The sequence below is a fragment of the Girardinichthys multiradiatus genome, chromosome 9 (genome assembly GCF_021462225.1).
Source record: "Girardinichthys multiradiatus isolate DD_20200921_A chromosome 9, DD_fGirMul_XY1, whole genome shotgun sequence".
In the NCBI taxonomy this organism is placed as follows: Eukaryota; Metazoa; Chordata; class Actinopteri; order Cyprinodontiformes; family Goodeidae; genus Girardinichthys; species Girardinichthys multiradiatus.
The window spans coordinates 6,699,149-6,715,589 of NC_061802.1; the positions used below are offsets into that span (position 1 = coordinate 6,699,149).

Here is a 16,441-nt window from a genome sequence, read left to right on the forward strand (position 1 = left end):
GCCGGATGGGCAATTACAGAACTTCCCACTGCTCCTGAAGGCAGCAGCCCTCAGATCCTAATTGAAGTCAGATTGTAGCGGCGAGGAGGGGCTTCTACTTCTGCTTTCCGGCGGGACAGTGTAGCTGTTTTCCTCCCAGATGGACGAGTGAGTAGTTGTGAAAAACTTTTAGAAAATCACAATGACTTCTTTTTAACGGTTCTCACTCGAGACAATTGTTTTCTTGAAGCTGGAGGCATTCCTGTGGGATCTTCGCCGATCTCCCTTTCAGGTAGGTGAAACTTTTTACCGTTGTTTGCTTGTTTTGCTCTCTGTTAAACGTTTGTATGTCAACATCTGCCAAACAGGGGAAATGTTTCTTTGCGTCTCGGGGAACAGCAACATGTCGCCACATGTAAAGAGATCGAGTCATTTCCAGCTTCCCATGAAATTATTTCTCTAACAGTAAACACAGAGAAGTCGGTGATTCATAATTCTGAACAAGGAAAACAACTTTACCTTTAACGTTTCTCACATTCTTGCTGTGCAAACTATACAAAAACCAACGTTTGAACACTGATGCTATTTGTTTGGTCAAGGTCATTTATTTTCATTACAAAACTGTTTACTATTATGATCTTGAAGCCAAATGATTTTATTCAATTTTTTTTTCTTTCCTCTCTCTAAACTGGGACTGGTTTTACAGTCTCTAATGATGGTTTCTCATAAGTTTCTTGAAAAAAGGAAAATGGTTGGCCCTCTAAAGAGCACCATTTAATTGAAGAGGGCCTTATTGGGCGTAGTTATGGTGTAGAATGCCACATTAGGCCTTTTATTAAGCAACTTTGTAACTTTGGTTGTCTAACAGAGGACTTCACTTGCATAGCTATTTTCATTTTTTTGCTCTTGTTATGTGTTATTTAAATAAAGAGGTCGTTTTAACACGAGAAAACATTGTTGCAATAACATTAGTAACTTAGTTTTTAGAGAAGTAATACCCAATGCCTTGTGGACGTATTTACATCCCTTGAACTTTTTCTCATTTGTTTCTGTTACACGTCTCCCTTCAACATGTTCTGTGGGGCTAGAGCAACACAAAGTAGCACATCATTGTGAACTGGAAGACAAAGGACACGCGCTTTTCTATTATGTATTTATTTACATACAAATCTGATTGGAGACAGAGCATATGCAAACATACATTTTCAAGCCCCGCATCAGATTCTGGATGCTTTCATTTAAATTTTGAGTCATTGAATGCGAACGTCTGCCCCAGTCTCAAATCATTTGCAGCCTAAAAGCCTGGGTTTCTTTCAGACTGTCCCTGTATTTAGCTTCATCTTCCCATCAGCTCTGACTTATATGCTGCCACCACTATGTTTCACTGTGGGGAGGTTATGTTAAGAGTTATTGTTAGTTACCCCTACATAAAATCCAAATCCAACATATTAAAAGTTCTCGTTGTAACAAGTCATTCATTTCTTTTTAACCATCTTTATTGAACATGGTGCACATAATCTTTCTCATCCTATTTCTTCAGCTCCAAACAGCTCCTGGACTTGCTGTCCTCCAGAAATGAAAAGTAAAAATCTTATGTAATTTATTTTTAAGTTATGTACAGTTAAGAATATTTCTTTTTTTAGGAGCGTTTTCTGTCCCATAAAAGCCAGACATAGAGGACTGTAGACTCCATGTATGGCATGTCTGCTCTACGACCATCTTTTAATTTTGAATTTCCCATTTGGAAGGTGGAGGTTTAATTTTTTTTGTCACAAAATGTGCCAATGATGGGTACAAAGATAAACTGGGAAGTTATCTTTTAAATAAGCCCATGGAAGTAGCAAATTTTAATGTTAGACCCCTAAAAAGGTTGTGATAAAGAAATTTGCGAGTTATTGACTTGGCTCAGAGTTTGTATTTGGGGAGTGCCATCTAACCTGGACCAGTTAGAATAAAATTGGAAAATGTAATTACTGGATAGCAAAACGTTTTTTTTTTTCCTGTTAATCTCTAGAGTCTAGTGTCTGGAAAAACTGCAGGTCCAAGGAAGCAAATGTCAGAGAGTTTGATAAAGCATTCTTGTTTTAATTTGAGAAATCTATGTTTCACACTAAGCGGGGGTGGGGTGTAAATGCCTAGAAACACAAAGACTTTGGGGCTCTTTCTTTATGCAGTGTAAACAGATTAACTTTATTTTCATTCTTTGTGTGAAAGCAAAAGTGAAACTTAAGCGATTTACTTTAACTGAGCAGTTCTGGTTTATGAGAAATTCAGAAAATTTCATTAAACTGTTACTTGATGGTAAATGGTTGGTTATGAACTACAAAGAAACACATTTACATGTGAAACAAGTTCTTAATGATTCCATCTTTACTTTCAAAAACACCAGTTTTCAGGGTTTGGATTTTTAAAATACACTGAAGGGTTAAAACGGCTATAGAACTTCATTATTAGATTTCATTATTATACATTAGAATGGCTACATAAGAAACAGCTGTCCTGTTCTGCAGCTTTGCTCTCTTTAGCATCTATAGTTCCCAGAGGGTAATGCTATCTATCAATAAAGAAAATCATGCTGTCAGCTCTTCCGAAGAAACTTCAGTTGGTAAGTGAAGTCAGAGGATAAAGCAGACTCGTTGAACAGGAAGGCATACCAGTGCTGCCAGTACAGTGCAAACAGTCAGTCTCAGTGAAGTAGTATGTGAAGTGGTCTGTGGAATCTGGCATGCATTGCATTCATCCTTCCTTTAATGTCTCAACGGCATAAAAGGAAGGAGGAGATGTGGCCACTGTCCTGATTGCTGATTTAGGTGCATTCTCTGCATTTACTTCAACCTTTTTGATTGATTGTGTTAATTATTCCTAATGGTGTGTGGTTTTGAGACCACAAACATTTGACTTGAGTGTCAGGATGTGTTTTTGTTCTCGCTTTCTCACAAGCTCTAGTTTCAAGATCTGTGTGACAGAGATAGTGTGACAGCAGAATCCACAGATGGAAGTGTTCAGTCTTTCCTGGAGAATGTGTGTGTGTATGGGGTGTGTGCTGAAAAAAAGAGGCTTGTTTTCCTTTAGTGTTGGTGGTTGACAGGAGTTCCTAATCTGGGCTCTGGCTGTGTTTACCTTGGCTGCTGTCGGGAATGCGGATTTGATTGTCATGTATTGCTTCGTTTCTCTGCAACATTTACAGGACAGGGAATTTTTACATCATGTCCGTCAGAGGTAGAACCTATCCGTGTCTAAATGCTGCAATGCTTTCTGAATATATATATATATATAAAAACATATATACTTATAAAGTTTAGGTAGAATTAATTAATAGATCTATATTGTTAAATGTACTTTATTTGCATTTCTTTATCAAAAGTCTAATTAAGTATCAACTTTAATTTGCAGATTGACTACCTGCGGCAGACCATAACATGTATGTGTTTAATCTTCAATTAAGGCAGATTATTAGCAATATCTACACTACCGGTTAAATGTTTTAGATTGCATTTCTCACTTAATGGGTCTCTTTATTTTCATGACTATTCAAATTGTAGATTTTCTCCAGAGACTAACGTATTAATGAACACACATGGAATTATGTAGTAAACAAAAAGTGTGAAATAAGTCTAAACATTTTTATATTTTAGATTATTACAGAATAGCCACCCTTTGCTTTGACTGCTTTGATCTCTTAGCCTTCTCTCCTGAGCTTCATAAGGAAGTAATTTTCCAAAGAGGCTTGAGAGAACCTCCCAGAGGTTCATTGAGAGGTGGCCAAAGTTTAATATTTCAGTCATTACAGCAAGGGGCAGCTACTTTAAGGAATCTAAAATATAACATATTTCAAGTTATTTTATAATTTTTGGTTTGCTACATAATTGCTGTTTTGATGCCTTCATCAAGAATATACGTACAATGTAAATAGTCATAAACATAAAGAAAACTATTAAATGAGAAAGGCGTTCTAAAACTTTTGACCGGTAGTGTATGTTCCTATAATGTTTAGATTTTAATGAATCTTTGTAGCTGTGTGCTTCTGAAAATAAGAAGTGTCTTTTCTATTTAAGCTCATCTTTACCTGTAAGATGATCCCCTATTGGCTACCTGATGAATGATTTTGAGTAGACTACAGGAGGTCTTTACTGGCTTCATTGTAAATATTTCATGAGATGAAGCACCTGATTGCAGTATATGTTACTATGTTTAACACTGTGACCTAGTTGTGGCTAATATTAAGTAATGTGATCTCCTAGTAGCTATGAATTTTACTTTTAAATTGTAACATATCTAATTAAATACAGGTGCATCTTAAGTTTAGTTTAGTTATGCAATTCAAAAGTGAAACTGGGATGTTTATTCATTACACATAGAAAAAAAATACTTCTAGAGTTTATCTGTGTTTAAAAAACAACAACTAAATGAACTGTCTTAGAACATTGGAAAAGTAACAGAAATGTTACTATGGCTTACACAATCATGAGGAAGACTGCTGACTTGACCGTGGTCCAGCATTTATTTACACCCGACACAAGGAGGGTTGACTACAAATGATCATTGCAAAAGAAGCTGGCCGTTTAAGGGTGGTGCTGCATGCAAGCATATTTAGAGAAAGCTGAGTGGAAAGAAAAAATGTGGTAGAAAAAAGGTGCACAACCAACAAGAAAAAGAGCAACCATGTTACCTGCCTCTATTGCTCTACTGTGTTTTTGTTTTTCTGGACATTTTCAAGCATTTCATGTGCTCCTCTCCCGTCAAGTTTTATGGAGATGCTGATTTAATTTTCAGCAGGACCTGGCATATTTTGGCTTCACCGGGTTCAAATTCTGTAAAAAATCCCCTATTAACCACCTTTTGCTAACAGATTATCAATTGGTTAAGCGGATAAATAGTCAACAGATTAATTGATTAGCAAAAAAATCGTTAGTTGCTGCCCTAATGTGCTATATAGTGCATGCAGATATAAGAGCGACGTCTTTATGTGTAGAAAAATACATTGCATCACCGTGTAATCATTTAAACAAATGCTTACAAGCCCCATCAAGTCAGTGAACCATCACCTCATTTGACCTCTGAATGAATTCCATTCTTTGTGGCTGGTTGCAAGCATCTGAATGTTCCTTGAGGCCAGTGATGCAATATGATAACCAGGTGTTTGCCGGTCTATGTACAACTCTACATTTTCTGTGCAGGTTGCATAAAACATGATGGATATATTGGATATATTTTTGATTTTATGAATGCCCACAGGCAGGAAATGCAATCAGCATTTAAACAGTACTAAAAGTAGAACTTTTCTCTCCATGGCTTTTAGTTGTGATTTTTGTTTAACCAGTCTAAATAAATTCAATCTGCCCTGATTTTTGGGTTTTTTGTAACTCTGCCCTGGTTATCGAACCATTTACTTGGTTTAAAGTCACAAGGCTTGTGCCAGTGCTAATGGGCAAACTGTTGGTGAGGCAACATATTGTTGCTCGCCCCAGAGGGCGCGTTAGTCCATACTTCTTAATTAGTTCAGACAAGTGGATTTCATCGGATTGTGACCGGTTGAGTTGCTGGAAGCCTTGGGTGGTAATTGTTGTGTTAGATGGACATTTATCAGCTTATTATACTTTTATGCCTCTAGGCTGTTTATGCCCAAGAAATCCCCTCAAACCAGACAATTATCTCTAAATGTAAGTTATGATCCACGTTAGAAAGGTCAACCATGAAATTAAAGCAGAACCTGTTACATAGGTTTTGACTAAAGCCAGTGAAAATGGCAATGATTAATACTCAAATCTGGACTAACTGGAAGTGACGTATTCCATTGGTGACTTCGATTCCTGTTTCTGATAGCTAATTGCTACAGAAAGCCACACCACTCAACTAAACATGGCAGCGAGGCATGTTGCTCTCACTTTAAATCATTTCAGCCTGGTGAGGACATAAGGTTAATCTATGTTCACCTGAGCCAGAGGTCTGTGGCTCTGGCACTGGGCCGTTAAGGTTGATGCAAACGCTAAGCGGATTAAGTCCTTTGTTTTGCCGTGACAACCACTTGGCAGTGTGCTCACAGAGAAGGCAGCAGATCCAAGGAGGATTTTTTTGGTTATTATTTATGTGAAGAAATTAGCACCCTGTGGTGCTATATTGTCTATATGCGTTATGTGTATGTTCAAAAAGGAAAAGAAACTGAAGGTTGTTATAAAGAAAGAGCGACATTTGCTCCACAAGGTTATCGAGAAGCTTGAAATGTCTGTTGTGTCAACCTGCCTTGAGTGTGTCAGCATGGGAAGAGGAAACAGGTATGCAAGTCTATTGCTGATGGCCGCAGAGTGTTGATTGTCTTATTATATCTCAGAAAGTCAGGTGAACATGTGTAAGGATGAAATCATTTTTTGCATGTCATTGTGGATTCAGTTTATTTAGACATTTGCAGTTCTTTTAAAAAGCAAAGCAAAACTTGAATTATTGAGGCAGGACCTCTAAGATTTGGCTGACAGTATTCGTGTATGTAGACAAGGGTACTTCTCAGTTTTGAACTTGGAATAATATATGCAATTTAATCATTTTTATTTGAATCTAGATTTGTAAACATTTGGTCAAATGCACATGTTGAACTTCTGCATCTTGGTCTTATTTCCCTAGAGGAGCCAATCTTAAATTTACTAATGAATTTCCTTAAGCATAACTTTAATAACTGGATAAAGATTCATACTGGGAGGAAACCCAATCAATCTTGGAGCTCAAATCTAAGTAAACTATCATCTTATAAGGTCAAATGTCATCTCAGAAAGGAGCATTTCACTTCTTCCTCCTCTGGTAAATGTCTGTTTTTAACTGAGCATGCGTTTTAAATTACAACAATTCAAAAGTTGACAATTAAATGTAAACTTTATTTAAGAGTAAATATAAGGAATATAAAATCCAGGTTGTTGAACTTAATTTAGTTCTTAACATGGACTAAATACTAATTTAAATTTCAGAAAGTGGGGTTAGGGTTAAATTATGCTGTTCAGTATTTCCTGATTCTGAATCATCTGTTTTTGCTCTGCAGAAGAGTGAATCCTCTGCAGGCATGCATGACTGGATTAGTTTTATGATGTTATGAATTAATCCCTTGGACTTAATCACCTTTTCAATTTTGCACCACAGTCTCGCTGCTGGCAAGTTTACGCCTTGTGAGTAGCCTGTGTGGCTTTTGTGTTTGTCATCCTGGTAAAATATGACTCAAGGCACACTTTCTGTTGGTTAAAGTAAAACAAACTTGAGTTAAAGCATCTTGGTGATGTTTACATATCTGTGTGGAGATGTTGAGAGCACTACAACATTGCCAAATGTGGTCAGAATGGTTTGTAGGTTAGTCATTGAGATTATGGTGAATGCAGAGTTTCAGGTTAACTTAAGTATTCATGTAATCCTTGCAACAGATTGGATTTCAGGGAGGCTTGTGTGGAATCACTTTATACCCAAAGTGGGGGGAAAAAATTAAGGCTGCGAGACCATTGGCAAAGCATTTAACCTTAAGACCCAAGTCGGATAATTTGTTTTTTTAATCTGTGGTGCTTTGTTTTTAAAATGAATTAAAGGCTTACTGTACACTGGTACTTGAGTGCTTTTTTTCTGCTGTCCAAAGACCTGCAATAATTAAGCCAATTAATCTGAATCAAAGCTCCGTATGTCGGCCGGACAAGTTGGAACTCAACATTCACAAAAAGAAAGGAAAGCAACAAAACTGATTCGGTTGAATTCCCACAAAAAAATAAGGCAAGACGGCTTTCTTAAAGGATTGTGTGAGTTTGTTTTCTATCATCATAAAATGATATCTTTATCTAGATTGATACTTTTGTTTGTTCAATTAGATCTTGTCCCTGAATTGTTCTCTCTCGATGGTAATGTGAGGAGGAATGGAAAAGTTTCACTTGTGTGCTTTCATTAAGCCGTCGGTCCTTTAGGCCGATTAGGTTAAACAAAGGGATATATGATCACTGCAATGGACTCACCTTAAACAAAATGCTGCTTCTATTAAACCATTTAGCACAGCTGAGCCCAACATTATTCATACCCCTGGCAGATTTAGATTTAAATTAATATTCCAAGTTAACCAACATGTTTTTTCTAAGTGAGAGTAATATTAAAATTTGGAGTGTCCAAGCCAAAATCCCAATTTGAATCTGATAGAGACTCTGTAGACTGAGCTAAAGATTATGGTGATGGGAAGGAGGGTTTCTAATCTCAAAGCCTTGGAGTTCATCGCAAAAGATGAATGGCCAAAAATACCAGCTGAAACATGCCAAAGGCTTGTCAACAATTACCAGGCAAGTTTGATTGCTGTAATGCAGATATAGGATCCTCAACTGCATTTAGAAAAGGGTATAAACAATTTTAAACATGCCATTTTATTTTCTTAAAATAAAGATTTTTTTTCAGAAACGATACCCCTTGTACATTGTGCTATTATCATTTTTGAGATGCCTTTATCATTTCCAATCAAATGTCTTTGTTGAATACGTTTAAATCTGCCAGAAGTAGGGCTGGGCGATATGGCCTAAAATCTGTTATATATATTGATATATTAAGCAGTTCACCTCGATAATGATAAAGAATATGGTAGGCCAGCATAAATAATTCACAGCCAGTTATATTGATGGTATGAATCCCCTGTACTGGATTTTCACAATTATTTTTATTGCCACTTTAATGGGCTACAGCGCCTGCAAATAAATGAAGTAACAATTACAATCATAGCTAAATCATCTCAATAGTTGCCACACACAAACACAGAATAAAACAGCCAGTCACCCCCCGAAAGGTAACTTCATTAAGATGTGCACACTTACCGACTGCCAGGTGAAGCCTGTGCCCAAAACACTGCACTGGCATCCACCTATATAGCTCCGCAGCTTTAACTATGTTTGCGCTGTTGTCAATAGTAATGGCGACAAGGTCCTCTTCCTTGATATCCTATGCAGACAACATTGCGCTTAAAGCTTGTCTGACCATCTCCCCGGTATGATCGGCTGGAAAATATGCCGTCTCCAGCACTCTGGTGTGCAGTTTCCATTTGTTGCTGATGCGATGTACAGTCAGACTAATATATTCTTCCCATTGGACCAGGTTTTTGTACTGCAGGTGGTGAAAGAGGTTGGATGTATTGCTTCGGCTGGTTGCCACAGTCTTTTGGCACAGTTTACACTTGACATTTTTTTGTTCAAATTCATCCTTGCTGAACCCAAAATGTTGCCAATCGATTACTTCTTTTTTTTTTTTTTTTTTGTAAATGAGCTGCTCCTCTTCCTCCTCAACCAGCCCTCCCCCCCCCTTACCATTATTTCAACCTCTCTGTCTCTTTCACGTCTGGATTTTCTTTTAATGTTTTTTAAAATACTGACGTGGGCAAAATTACGTATATTATTGTCATAAATTTCGTTATCGGTAAATTTTCGGTGTATCGCCCAGGCCTAGTCAAGGGTATGAATAATTCTGTGCTTAACTGAATATATTTATGATTTTTTTCTTAAATGGCTACTTAAATTACATTTTGATGGAAATATGCCTTTGGGAGGGGCGTGGGGGGGGACAAATGCTTTTGCATTTTAGATTACATACTATAGACCCTGACTGTCTGTCACTAAATGTCTACAGTGTTGCTCAGTGACCAAAAAGCATGAGATTTCCATAGTAAGGTTACTCAAGAACCTCGAGTAGAAACACTGCGGTGTCAGGTCTTTTGAGTAAAATTGGCATGAAAACTCCTATGCAGTAGGATTCTGTGGTGGTACTTTCAATCCAGCTAAATCTATGCATTCCTTTTATTTTGTTTTAGTCCTTTTGCTTTTATATATGCTTTCTGGCCTATTAGTTTTTAACATGGTTACCTCACTTTTATTACTTATTATATTTATACCTGTTTGTGTTATACAAATTAGTATTTTATTTTCAGCTAATTGCATGTTTCATGCATATTTAAAAGTTTTATTTTTGAAGCACCTTGATCTAAATGCCTGTCAGAAATGGGCTATATCAATAAAGGTTGTCCCACTAATTGATAATTGCTTTAAGAACTGTGATACTTTATACAGCTGGAAAAATCTCTGCTCACTCTGCCACTTTGTCTGGCATTTATTTATTATGACTATTTTATTTATAACATTTATTGACTTGTCTTTGTCGTGAGGGGAAAAGTCTAGCATCCTTCTTTCAGTCAGCTGTCTAGCAGTGTGCAGCATCAAGTGGCAGAGCTTAAAGTACTGATTGAGCCATATCGTCATAAGGAACACGTTCTCAGGATCATTTCATTCAGAGGCTTCATTAATTCCTTTCTGTGTGATTAAATGTCATTGGGTTGGATGATTCCGTGTTATGTTGGCCTCCGGTTTTCTACCGGCTTACCACCTAGAAAAAGAACCAGAGAAGGTTTCTAAAATAGCTTCTCTCCCTGGACATAGTTACTTTGTATTTTAAACTCTAAGGTACACATTTTCATTCCAGGGTAACTTTGCATTTTTACAGCTTGGTAATCATGACAAGTAGGAAATGTTTGATCCTATTTTTGGATTTACTGCTTGTGAGTTCCTGTGTTTACATTTTCAAGCTGTAAGAAGGTTTTTTTTCTATGAGGAATCATGCGAAACACAAGCAATTATTTCTGCTGTTTCATTCATTGAAAGTAACATTCATTTTTAGTACCATTTGTTACAGGTTACATGCAAATTCAAAGCAAATTATTTAACCAGTTATGCATCAGGTAGCTAAATCTGGAATCACCTTGCTCTTATGTTTTGTCTTTGCAGGATGGAGTCCTCTTGCCTGGACCTGGCTCTCGAAGGCGAGCGGCTCTGTAAGGCGAGTAACTATCGTGCAGGCGTGTCCTTTTTCGAATCTGCCATACAAATTGGAACAGAGGACCTCCAAATTCTCAGCGCCATCTATAGCCAACTGGGAAACGCTTACTTTCACCTTCAAGAATATAATAAAGCCCTAGAGTATCATCGACATGACCTCACGCTAACCAGGTAAACGTTTTCACAATTAAAAACTTTTCTGCCTCTTTTTTTGGCATTTTAAACTGTCCACTTTTGCTAATACGGCGCTAGGACTATCGTTATATGGGGGAGCAATATAACAAAATTGATTGCTTTAATCAATTTAACATAATCAAAATAGATGCAGCAAGATTTAACAGCTTTTAAAAAGCACTAGCAATAATTTGAGTTCTCTACAAGGTGTGCAGCTTTTTTCTTTATCTTTATTTGTTTCTCTCCATACCTCTCTCTGTTTTTTATATATATACACTTCCTTACCAAGATCAGTCTTGTACAGCCAGGGGTAGTATTTCTCCGGGTAAACCTCTCACCCAGTGATGTTGATTTTTGCTACTTGTCAGGGGCGGGGCCTGAGGTACTTGCGAATTAGGAGAGTTATAGCTACTACTTGCAGTAGTGAGTGCTGCTATCCTCACAACTCTGAGGGTGTTATGCAACAACAACAAAAAAAGCAGATATTTTAGCTTGTTTTGCAGGTTGTTGCAACATCTGTATCAACTGGCAGGAGTGTGTGTTTCCCTGTGCGCATGCATGTGTCTATCTGGCTGGTACTCCGCCTCGAGTGATACAAACAGTACAAAATGACAGAGTTGTGAAAATAACATACATATAAGTCATTTTGTAGGACCTGTCTTATTTAGGAAAGGTAACCCTTAATGACTTCTGTTGTGATCTAGGTTATTTAGAAAATAAAATTCATTTTATTGTTAATTTCACCGTCTATGGGCGACCATGGGAAACACTGCTGTTTAAGAATTGAATGCAAAATATGGTCTGCCATATTTCTTAAAATCTTTAAAAATGGAATGTTGTGTTATTTATTTGTTCTCCCTGTTTTCCTTTTCATTTTTATTTGTAACAATAGGACAATTGGAGATGAACTTGGAGAAGCTAAAGCTAGTGGGAATCTTGGAAACACATTAAAAGTTTTAGGACGATATAATGAAGCTGTGGTTTGTTGCCAAAGACATTTGGACATCACAAAAGCTGTGTTTGATAAGGTGGGTTATATTTTTGCAGTTTTAAAATGCCATGTTACTAGGTTTAAAGTAAAAATAATATGAGATTGCATGATTTTTCAGTGATCTGCCAGTGCAGAAATCTCTGGACCAACTTTCAGAGTGTCCAGTCTGCATTCAAACAAGAATATCTGATCTGTCTGTGTATTTTAGGTATATAATTACAGTCATTGTGGTTTCGGTTTGTGAAAATCTGCTGTGCGTGCTGTAGGTTGGGCAGGCTCGAGCGCTGTATAATTTCGGAAACGTCTACCACGCCAAGGGCAAGAGCATCTGCTGGAATGGAACGGAGCCAGGAGATTTTCCAGAGGAGGCTAGAAATGCCCTCGGGAAAGCAGCACAATACTATGAGTGAGTTGGCATTGCTATATATTGTGTATTGTTGCGCCATGAAAATCCTCTGGAATTTTGCAAAGGAAAACACATGCTAAGAAACTGCTGGTTTAAACTCTTACGATGTCCTCAGTATTTATTTTTCTTAAATCCTTGTGCTGTCATCCTGAAGCTTTTAATGTTTTAAAATAACCAAGGTGTTTCTTTGTTCAGTTATTTTAAATAAAGGTGCTAAACAACTATTGTCACATGAAAAAGATTGTCAAGTGTTCCCATTATCTAGATGTTCACAAACATTTATTCAGACTTCATGGACTATGTATATCTATCCAGTTCAAATAGACTTTAGTGCAGTCTTTCATACAACAAACGATACCTGGCCAGTAAAATCTAGACCATCGATTGAACCCATGCAGATGACTGGAGAACCACATGATCTATGTTTAATTGCCTAAGAAAGGAAAAACATGCTTTGCTATTACTTGCAAAAACGGTCTTTTCCAGCATTTTCTGACCAACAAACCAGAACAAATGATTAATTGGAATAAATTAATCCAAAGGTAAAAATTGGAAGCTAGGTTGTTAATTTAGGATTTGTCTTGGTACATGTGTGCAAACACACATTGTGCTCTTCCCAGTATATTTAAGTCTTTGTTTGTTTTTTATGTATTTGATTTAAATTATAGAGCAAATCTGCTCCTGGTGAAGGAGTTAGGTGATCATGCAGCCCAAGGTCGGACCTATGGGAATCTTGGGAACACCTACTATCTCCTGGGCGACTTTGAAAGGGCTGTAGCTGCACATGAAAAGGTAGGCTTTAGTCAAATGTTGAGGTAAATTACACATTTGTCAATGGCTTATGTTTTATTCACAGAAAAACATACTAATACTGATAAAGAGTTGGTTGAAACCTGGATACAGAACAGTTTTTGCATCCTTCTGTTTGTTCTGTTATGCAGCGGCTCCTTAGTGCCAAAGAGTTCGGAGATAAGTCTGCAGAGCGGAGGGCTCACTGCAACCTTGGGAACGCATACATATTCCTGGGCCAGTTTGACATGGCAGCTAGCCACTACAAGTGAGAAAAACTGAGACTTATTGTAATTTTTCACTCATGGTCTGCAGATGAATTTGGGAAGAAACTGTTATGTGTGGCATTGTTTACAGGCCAATCTCAATAACTTAGAATACCTGTACTTTAAATGTCCTTTAATTCAGTAATTCTGTAAGGGAAACAAATATAGATTCATAATACATAGTCATATGTATCAAAAATGTATTTCTATTTGTGCTTATTGCTACTTACTTTCTTACTAAATTTGATGCCTATGGCTTTCAGGTAATGAAAACCCCAAATTCAGTTTAAAAGAAAATGCAAATATTCCATTCCAGTTTGAGGAGGGTAAAAACAGGAAATAAAAAGAATTCCAGTGAAGAAATGTCAACTTTCTGAAAAGCATACCAAACTGTTGTACAGTATATGCACTCAATATTTGATCAGGGCTCATTTTGCATAAATTGCTTTGTCAATTTGACGTGGTTTGAAGGTGATCAGCTGGTGGCACTGCTGAGGTGTTCAGGAAGACCAGGTTGCTTTGATAGCAATCTTCAGTCTGTCTGCACTGTTGCTTCTGGTGTCTCTCATCCTCCTCTTGACAATACTCCACCCACAGAAGTCTTTTTTAAATATTTTGCTATTTGTTACTTTGAATTGAATTAGAAAACTGAAAAAATCTACTTTACTAATTAACTGATTTTTTATTTTTTGCAAAAGTTTCTTTTGTATAAAGGCAACAACAATATGAGAGGAAATGCTGAATTACACCTAAATGTGCATGTTTAAAGAATGAGTGAAAGTAATTCAGTTTAGTCTAAAATGGTTTGCACTGAAGGATGAGTTTATGACACCAGCAAAGGAGTATTGTTTTTACAGTAACGTTCATGTATGGAACTTAAATTTTTACATAGTAAAACAAGCTTCTGAAGTCTCAAAGTTGTGTAGAGCCAGACTGTAACCTGGAGATTGTTTTTTCATAAAAAGATACCATATAGACTTGAATTGCATTATGCATGTGATTTCACAATCTGTTTATTATTACAGATTTTTTTTCTCCTAATACAAAAGTGCTTGGAAAATGCTAACAAAGAAAGAAAATGAAAAGCCTGATAACCATCACTCCCCTTCACCCACCCCAGTCCTTCTTTTACCTTGTTCCACCCTGTCTCTTTGGCCCTCAGGAAGACTCTGCAGCTGGCCAGGCTGTTGAAGGACAAAGCAGTGGAGGCTCAGGCATGCTACAGTCTGGGAAACACCTACACACTGCTGCAGGACTACGAGAGAGCCATAGATTATCACCTCAAACATCTGGTCATTGCTCAGGACCTTAAAGACCGGTACACCATCTGTTGCTCGCTTTCCTTTGACTTTGTTTTGAAATTTAAGGATGAAGGTTGTTTTTTAAACTGAGAAAAACTTTGTGGTGTTGCAATGAACACCCATAAGACTAAAGTGGAGGCACAGTGACCTGAAATGGGCTTTTATATACTATTTGTGGTGCACGCACAAGTATCACAAATACATGAGCATATAAATATATATATATATATATATATATATATATATATATATATATATAATTTTAAAAGTTGCTTTAGGTAAAACATTCCTAGGTTTTACAAATGAGAAATAGTTAGTCAAGCCTTTACAGATTAACTTTTTTCTGATATTTTTCAGTAAGAAACCTGTCCTGAATATGTAATATTACAGTAAAGATGCATAGAGGATATAAATGTTCTTTAAATGTTCTTTAACTTGCAAAAAGGATATCTCAAATGTGAATGCATTCAAACAAAAACTGATCATTTTGTGTGCTCTGTAAAATATGTACACACATTTTAGATTGTTTTTAAGATTAGGGGTATTTATTCTTGCACAATGTCAGTTATAGTGGCTAAGCCGGTTTTCCTCTGTATCTCCCTGCAGAGTGGGTGAAGGAAGAGCGTACTGGAGCTTAGGAAATGCCCACACTGCCCTGGGGAATCATGAGCGTGCTATGTTCTTTGCTGAAAACCATCTGGAAATTGCCAAAGAGGTGTGTGTGTTTATACTTGACCTCCATTTCATAGTTGTACTCTGTAAAATTTATGAAGCCACAACTCCACCTTGTGGTTGTAAAGTAAACTACAGGGGAAAACTGTTTGCATTTGTAGCATGTTGTAAGTTCCATAGCAGCAGCTTATTTGAACCAATTGTCTTTTTTCCATTTACAACGATGCAGACTGGAGATAAGAGCAGTGAGGTAACCGCCAGGATGAACCTATCTGACTTACGGCTCGTTGTTAACCTAAAGTCAAACTCCAACTTCAATCACCTGTTGAGCAACACCAACAGCTCTGGTGTGGCAGAAAACATTCAGGGTTACATCAACCTGTCAGGTATTCAAGCAGGTATGCTTTTTGGAGCACTGTGCGTTTAGCAATACTTTTAGCAAACTAAATGCTTTCATCTGCATTTTTAGCAGGAAATCTGCCAGAATGTTGACTCCTGATAGCTTTTACTTTGATTTGATGCCTTGCTTTAATATTGCTTATCTGATTGTTAAAATACAGTAAAAATATTAAAAAGTTTCCAAAAGTTTACATTTTCTTTTTGTTTTAGGATGCAAGTCTTCCTTGAGGAGAAAAGGGAGTGCAGAAAACCTGCAACGTGGTCAGAGTCTTGATAAAACTGAAAAAGTAGAGCAACATCAGGTATGTATGGGTATGATGACAATGATTGGTTTGAGTAATTGATGTTCATGAATACGTTGTGTAAAAAGTCACCTTTGTGTATGCAGGACTGGGAGGAGCATCTGTTTCCTGGCTCATCAAAAAACAACACAATCAAGGCATCTACCAAGCTTTTTCTCTTCCACCGACTGAAAAGCAAGAAGCATAAGAACAGCAAATCTAAAGAGGACTTGGAAAACTACAGTGAGCACTCAGTCCCTGAGCAGGGATCACCCGTGCCTTCTAAGGTACCTCTCAGTTACAGAATTTGATTATGACCTGTAACGTTTATTCTTACAAGCCCTGGCTTATTTTCAGTAACTGGCCTAAACT

At 37.2% G+C, this 16,441-nt stretch overlaps 1 protein-coding gene across 2 annotated transcripts in view; it reads left to right on the forward strand.

The window, feature by feature from the left end:
- LOC124874024 (G-protein-signaling modulator 2-like) overlaps positions 1-16,441 on the forward strand; it is a 22,802-nt gene continuing 6,361 nt past the window's right edge. Inside the window, exons 1-12 of one of the 2 annotated variants that reach the window (XM_047375161.1) lie at positions 1-147; positions 230-271; positions 10,740-10,961; positions 11,857-11,992; positions 12,222-12,361; positions 13,030-13,153; positions 13,303-13,418; positions 14,579-14,734; positions 15,324-15,432; positions 15,619-15,787; positions 15,999-16,090; positions 16,177-16,356. In XM_047375161.1, the coding sequence (XP_047231117.1) occupies positions 140-147; positions 230-271; positions 10,740-10,961; positions 11,857-11,992; positions 12,222-12,361; positions 13,030-13,153; positions 13,303-13,418; positions 14,579-14,734; positions 15,324-15,432; positions 15,619-15,787; positions 15,999-16,090; positions 16,177-16,356 (1,494 nt within the window). In that variant the 5' untranslated portion in view covers positions 1-139. Of the gene's footprint in view, positions 148-229; positions 272-6,044; positions 6,252-10,739; positions 10,962-11,856; positions 11,993-12,221; positions 12,362-13,029; positions 13,154-13,302; positions 13,419-14,578; positions 14,735-15,323; positions 15,433-15,618; positions 15,788-15,998; positions 16,091-16,176; positions 16,357-16,441 lie in introns of those variants that run through there. The other variant, XM_047375159.1, reaches the window with a different exon arrangement.